General features: G+C 45.5%; 1 protein-coding gene across 1 annotated transcript in view; it reads right to left on the bottom strand.

Moving 5' to 3' along the window:
* Positions 1–200: 200 nt before the first annotated feature.
* Positions 201–7,474, bottom strand: part of RSPO3 (R-spondin 3) — a 93,034-nt gene continuing 85,760 nt past the window's right edge. The window contains exon 5 of the mRNA XM_032784857.2: positions 201–1,437. Coding sequence (XP_032640748.1) covers positions 1,244–1,437 — 194 coding nt within the window. The 3' untranslated portion in view covers positions 201–1,243. The remainder of the gene's footprint in view (positions 1,438–7,474) is intronic.

The following is a 7,474-nucleotide window of genomic DNA, read 5'->3' as shown; positions in this document are numbered from 1 at the left end:
AGCCAGCACAAAACCTACCCACCACTTACACATCACCATAACCTTCAAACTAGGGTGTAAGCAGGACACAAGTGGTGCTTGGGCCTTTTCTGGCCTTCTGACAAGTGGTGAATTTCACTTTGGCTATGTCAGAGGGAATAAGTGGGGCATCTGTATCATGATTTTCAAGCAAACAAAAATGGACCAAACTTTATCCACTCTATCCACAAATATATTTATTGTAGTGGCTTCTCTTTCACTACATATACATTGTTAAAGATGTAGTATCCTTTTCTCTCCATGACTTTCATAAATCTGATTATAAAGCAGTAGATTCTTCCAGTAAAAAAGAAGAAGAAAACCCCCATGACTGTGAAAAACACATATTTCCGTGGTCTATTTTCTGTTCTTTATTAACTCAGCATCGTCTCCTACAAATATGATTTGCCATTCACTGGAAGATTTGAAATGTAGATTTAAGTTACACATAGTTATAAAAAGCATAGAACAGCACGCACTGTACCACTGTTTAGACCAGAAAACATTGTGTTGTCCCATAGCTAAGAATGCTATATGAGCAAAGCGCCACCACTTCTCCTTTAGGAACTTCTGTCTCTGAAATTGCAGTTGCTTCCACTTCTTTTCCTTCTTTAACTTTCAACACCCTGCAGGCATTCCCTTTGGTATTTCTCACATGAGTCTGGAACAAGTACTGGGGAACCCCAGGGTAATCCAGTTCAGATCCACCACAGGGTGCAAAACCTTAGATTCCTACTGGCTCTTGAAAAATGGTTTCCCTCCTGCCCCTCTCTGAATATTTATATACGATACACAATGGGATACTTTGTCTCTGATTTAGATATCTCTCTTGTCTCATACTTTGCTTAAACAATAGCTTGACAAATATTTTACAGAGGAAGCAGGTTGTCCATCCAGATGTCATTCATTATATTGCTATATTTTATATCCTATTAATAAGTATATACAAAATTTCTTAATTGCCTTGTACAGATGCATGGCAGCATATAATATAACAGTTTTAAAGTATCCCTTTTTAAAATTTTTTTTTTAAAGTCTTGGCTCATGTCAGTCTTTTTAATAAACTATGATTGCCTAGAGAATATAGGAACTATTTGGAATGTTGTTTAAGGTTTAACAATCACTGATAGCATTGTCCATTTGTGGTTTGAATGGCTTGAGCATCTGTCATGGGGATCTGGTTGAGATAGCAGCATCATAAGTCTAAAACAATCAGGTAAGGCCATTAGTGAACAGTGCTGATGGGTACTGGGTTCTGTTGTTTATCTTGGGCTTTTCTTTTCTTCGGCTGCATTTTGTTTTTGTTTTCCCGCTGTTCTCGGTTTTGTCTTCGGGATTCTCGGCCTTTGTTTTCCTGCCTTGTCTCCCTACTTTCTTCTTTGTTTGGCCTTTTCCCTTTCTCATCTCTATTTTTTTTCCCTGAAATAAAAATACATGGCACATTATAAGCAATACTCAGACCATCCCAGTCTTTGAATCCCGTCAGTTTGCCAACAGCCTGAAAAATCACCTTTTATTACAAGCTCATGATGCTGAGGGTTAAAACTAAACATTAACCCAGTTGTCTGGAGAGCAATCATAGGTACCCATCTGTGAATCAAGTCATCGGGTAAAGTCCTGGCCTAGGGCCAGATTCTCTATCCCTGAGTTGAGCAAAGTGCCTGGAGTCTGGCCATAACCAGACAGCTGAGAATTCCTCTTGTGTGGGGGAAGTTCTTAGCTGGTACAAAGCCGGCATAGTTGGTTTCTATGCCAACTGCCCCCCAACAGAGGTCATTGTGAGCATGGCAGAATGACCTGCACTCCCACAATTCTCATTTGGTGTGTGCTCCAGCTGATGTAAGTTAAAGCACTCCCTAGAATGCTGTAACTTATGCCTGAGCCGGGAACCTGAGCAAATGTGGCTAGTAAATCACAGAGCTGTAACTGGCTCCCTGCTTATTCCCCATCTCTGTCCCAGAGCTCTGCTCAGCACAGGAGAAGATCTGGGATCCACAATCTTAAAATTCTCCCTCTCCTGCAGAGGGTTTCCTTCCCTGCAGGGAGAACTCCCTTGAATAATATTGACTCCAGCACTGGTATGTGACCATAAAAAGACAAAATATTAACATCTTAAGTGCTGAACCTTTTACCCATTGATACAAACCTGATGAATTCAGTCACTTTGCTTTATTTCCTTAAATATCTCTGAGGGTAGAACTCTGAGGCTTTTGTTACCATCAAGGTTCTCATGAGTAAAGTTTTTGTTCCCTTAAAGAATATTTAAAGATTGCTATTGCTGTGAATTAGACGCACAATGCATTTATTCTTCTGTTTCTTACATTTACATTAGAAACTGCTCCACATATGAAATACTGACAGTTAAACTTGGCTTTACACACTAACTTAAAGCGGAGTGTTTTCTTTGTATATGAGAATTGGTCCATATACTGAGCCCTGTGAGTGAAATTTACCCATATGCAGAAGAATCCCACGTATGCTTCAAAACAGTATTTTAACTGAGGTGTAAGTAACATACGGGCCTAGTGCTAGCTGCCTACGCAAGGGAGAATGTCACTGTTTGTGCAGTATTGAGAAACACCTAGTTAACTCTGTTTTATGGCATCATGGCAAATATTGTACGCTGAAAACAACAATCACTGCTTATTACAGCAAAAAAATACTTTAGTCCAGGTCTCATAATTGTATATCATTAGAAATACCCTGGATTTCCTGACATCTGTATCTGGAAAACAGAGTCAACCAAACCCAGTTACTAGGTTATAGATCTGTGTGTTGTCTGCAGTGGAGAAGGTGACCAATATAGGGAACTAAGTTCAGCTCAGGCATGAAAATAAAGGTGAGTCTCTGGTAACTTGTGGGGGATTGAAAGTCAGTTCAGGATGGAGGGAAGGAGTAGTTTCAGTCTAAGGCAAGATGAGAGAACAAGGTCAGCAGTGTCAAACTAAGGGAGGAGGAGACAGAACAGCATGAAAGGTTTCTTGGAGATTAGGGAGAGAGGAAAGGAGTAAGGGTAGAGAATGAAGGAGGAGGGGTATGTTGTAGCCCATGCTTGATACATAGCCTTAACATAGTTAAGGCTACAATTTAGCCAGGGCAAGTGGCAGATTAACAAATTTGCTGCCCCTAAGCCCTCAGAAAATTGCCACCCCCCACCCTGTGCCAGCTCACTTCTTCTCCCCGTTGGGAAGCCTGGGAGGGAGCGGGGAGAAGGGGAGTTGTGGTGCGCTCGGGGGATGGTGGAGGTGGCGAGGAGGAGAGCTGGGGCAGGGAGCACTTCCCTGCCCACCTCCAAGAGTTACTCCCCGCGCCTGCCGGTCTCAGCTCACCTCCGCTATCCCCTGAGTGTGCCACTATCGTTTCTCCTCCCTCCCTCCCAGCGCTTTTGCGCAACAAGCCTGGGAGGGAGAAGGGGAGTTGCGGTGTGCTCGGAGGATATCGGTGGTGGAGTGGAGGTGAGCTGGGAGCAGTTCCCACTCCCCATGCCTGCGGGCCCCAGCTCACCTCTGCTTCGCCTCCTCCGAGCACGCCGCTACTCGCTTCTCCCTCCCTCCAAGCACTTTCGTGCAGCAACCGTGGGAGGAAGGTGGAAGGAGGGAAGCATGGTGTGCCTGGGGGAGGAGGCGGGCCAGGGATTTGGGGAAGGGGCAGAGTTGGGGAGGGGATGTGAGCAAATTTGCTGCCCCTGCAAATCTGCCGCCCTAGACCTAGGGATTGTTGGCCAAGGCGATAGTACACCGCTGGTCAAGGGTATTTTTAGTAAAAGTCACGGAGAGGTCACAGGCAATAAACAAAAATTCATGGCCTGTGACCTGTCCATGATGTTTACTATAAATACCATGACTAAGTCTTATCTGGGTGGCCCTGGGGCACCAGTGCTTGGCGGGCTCCCGGGGGTGGGGGGGGTGCTGCTCTAGAAACCATCTGAGGTGCAGCTGCTCTGAGGAGGTCTGGGGCCAGCCCCCACCAGCCACTGCTGAGGTGGTCCCCTGGGATAGCCCCACTGGGCACTGCTCAGGCAGTCTGCGGGGCCAGTTGCGCGGGGCCAGTTGCCTGGGGCCACTCAAGAAGCAGCTGGTACACTGGCCATGGGCTGCTCCAGCAGCCGCCGGTCTGGCTGGCTGCAGGGCCACTACAGAAGTCACGGAGGTCGTGGAAAGTCATGCAGCCTTATGCATAGTTTCCTGGCTTGTTTCCCAAACAGTCCATTCGTGACAGGTTCTAGCTGATAAAAGATTCAGATGAAAGTTAAGATATTTACACTTCCTAAGTTAAATATGAATGAATAACTGAGTCTCTCTTCTATTACTTCAGAAACTCGAAATATCCAAAATTACTCCAAATGATTTCAGATGGCCAGACAAAACAAATGTACAACCCTGTTAGCAACACCAGTGCTCCCTGAATGGCAGATTAGCACACAGTGTGAAGGACAGCAGAAATGAAATGGTGACTTGTGGAATGTGCGCCCAAGTCTCAGAGAGAGAAGTCTGAAAGCATTGGGTTACGTACCATTTCCATGGTGAGTTCCTTTCTGGAGGTGAACATGCATCAAGCCCAGTTCTAATATTATATATCTATATGTCAGTGACTGTTTTGAATTCAGTTCCAAACCTCTGTGAAGACTAGTGACCCCAAGTGAAATGTTGTTTTGGTGGAAATCATCCAGACGTTCAATGTTTGACATTGTTCACTTGGTGATGGTCCAATATCGCACAGCTGTGACCTCCTAACTGCAATGCTTTGGACACATTGGAAAGGCACTCCCTCCCCTCCTCTTCAGTCGCTGATTGATTTGGATTTTTTTTAGCTGCTCATGGCAACTCACTGATTTAGCCCTGGGATTTTTTTTTTTTAAAGTGAGCTGATGTAATTATTACTTAAGACAGGCAGAGATATTTTTGGAAAGAGCTTGAAACTAAGTAATATTCCTGTTACCCAAAGAATGAGGATTTGGTCTGAGAAGTGCTCTAAAGTAACAGCATGAGTTTACTGTGCAACATATTAGTCCTGCACAACATAGCATTAAACAAAAATCAAGGGGGTGGAAGGTGTCCCTTGTGACTGGCCCTGTAGGATGCACAGGAGGAGTAAGGGGCACATGAAGCGTCTTCCCTTTTGTGCTGCTGTGGAAGGGCTTGGCACAATCCCAGTGGAGAGTGCTTCACTACCGTACGGGCTGGTCTACACTAGAAAGTTAGGTTGATACAGCTATGTTGCTCAGGAGTGTGAAAAAAATCACATGCCTGGGAGATAGTAGTTAAGCTGACTTAAGCCCTAGTGTAGACAGTGCTAGGTTAATGGAAGAATTCTTCCCTTGACCTAGCTATCGCCTCTCAAGGGAATGGATTTACTACAGCAGCGGTAGCATTTCTAGTGTAGATAGAGCCTAAAGCTGGCTGGATGTGGAGGGGAATCTATTGAAAGGGAGGTAGAGCTGCTGCATCAACATGTACTCTGCAGAAGCACTAGGAGAAAAATCAGGCTGAGCCAGCCAGTTACACCTGGAGGGTCCTTCTGCAGCCCAGCCACTCCGCTCACCACTCCAGAGAGGGAAATTGCTTAAAAGCTACAATCCAACGCTTAATGCGTTACACCAAAGCCAGTGTTGGCAATGACTGAGAACAACTTGCACTGGTGCCCCTTAGCACACAGTGGGGCAAATTGCTGGGCCCAGCCACCCTGCACTTGGTGTAGGACCCAGGGTAAGGGAGAAGGTGGATCTAAGATAACTTCCTATTCCCCAGTCATTGGCCTGACTAGGAGCTGCAGCAATTCCCAGTGTAATGTAAGAGTTGATCTAAATCAAGCTGGCTAGAGCAGTCCTTTAGGGACTAAGCCATCATTCCTGGGTAGAGTTTGTCAGAGAAATTTCAATGGAAACATAATACATCAGAATTCACAGTTCCATCAAAATCATAGACTCATAGACTCATAGGTCAGAAGAGACCAATATGATCATCTAGTTGGCAGGCCACAGAACCCTATCCATCCACTTCTATAACAAACCCCTAACCTATGTCCGAGTTATTGAAGTTTTCAAATTGTGGTTTGAAGACCTCAAGCTGCAGAGAATCCACCAGCAAGTGACCCATGCCCCATGCTGCAGGGGAAGGTGAAAAACCTCCAGGCCCTCTGCCAATCTGCCCTGGAGGAAAATTCCTTCCCGACCCCAAATATGGCGATCAGCTAAACCCTGAGCATGTGGGCAAGGCTCCCCAGCCAGCAACTGTTCAACAGAAAAAGGCAGGTCTACGCATGATTGGAGACTCCTTACTGAGAAGAATAGACAGGCCTGTAACTAGACCTGATCGGGAGAACAGAAGGGTGCTGTCTGCCGGTGCTAGATACAGGATGTGGACCTGAGGCTGAAAAGGATCCTAGCAGGAGCGGGAAAGAATCCATTGATTGTCCTTCATGTGGGAACAAATGATACGGCTAGTTACCGCTGGACGTATCAAGGAGGAACTATGCAGATTGGGGAGACTCTCAAGGAAATCGAGGCTCAGGTGATCTTCAGTGGGATTCTGCGTTTCCTAGAGCAGGCGACGAGGGTGGACAAGATTATGGCAATTAACAGATGGCTCAGGCAGTGGTGCTATAAGGAGGGCTTTGGGATGTACAGTCATTGGGAAGCATTTACGGACAGACAACTGTTCTCTCAGGATGGACTTCACCTAAGTAAGAAGGGTATAGACTTCTATGATGGAGGCTCGTCGATCTAATTAGAGAGCTTAAACTAGGAATTTGGGGGAGATAGTGGGAGATTGTCAGGAGATCTCCACGCCAGAATTTAACCTGGAGAGGGAGCTAAACAAAGTAAGAGGGGATACGGCCATGGACCAAAGAATTGACATAAGGAGGAAGGTAGTGTACATACCAGACTAATGGGTGATGCTGGTGGTACAATGTCTGTGCATGATGGGTAAAGAATGTCAGTGAAGCCAAACGCCAAAGTTAAAATGTCTGTACACTAATGCGAGGAGCCTGAGTACAAAATGGAGGAACTGGAGCTACTGGTGCAGGAAGTGAAAACCGGATTTATAGGGATAACAGAAACATGGTGGAATAGTAGTCATGACTGGAGTACAGGTATTGAAAGCTATGTGCTGTTTAGGAAAGACAGAAATAAAGGCAAAGGTGGGGGACGTAGCATTGTACATCAATGATGAGGTTAACTGTAAAAGAATAAGAAGTGAAGGAATGGACAAGACAGAGTCTGTCTGGCAAAGATCACACTGGGTAAGAAAGCTACAAGAGCCTCCCCTGAGAGTAGTGCTTGGGGTGTGCTACAGACCGCCGGGATCTGATTTGGATATGGATAGAGACCTCTTAATGTTTTTAATGAAGTAAACACCAAGCGGAATTGGTGTGATCAGGGGAGACTTCAACTTCCCAGTATAGACTGGAGGACAAGTGCTTACAGAATAATAGGGCTCAGATTTTTTCTCTGATG

Source organism: Chelonoidis abingdonii, chromosome 3, assembly GCF_003597395.2.
Source record: "Chelonoidis abingdonii isolate Lonesome George chromosome 3, CheloAbing_2.0, whole genome shotgun sequence".
NCBI lineage: Eukaryota > Metazoa > Chordata > Testudines > Testudinidae > Chelonoidis > Chelonoidis abingdonii.
The sequence above is the reverse complement of the archived record's forward strand: the minus strand, read 5'-3'. Positions and strand labels throughout refer to the sequence as shown.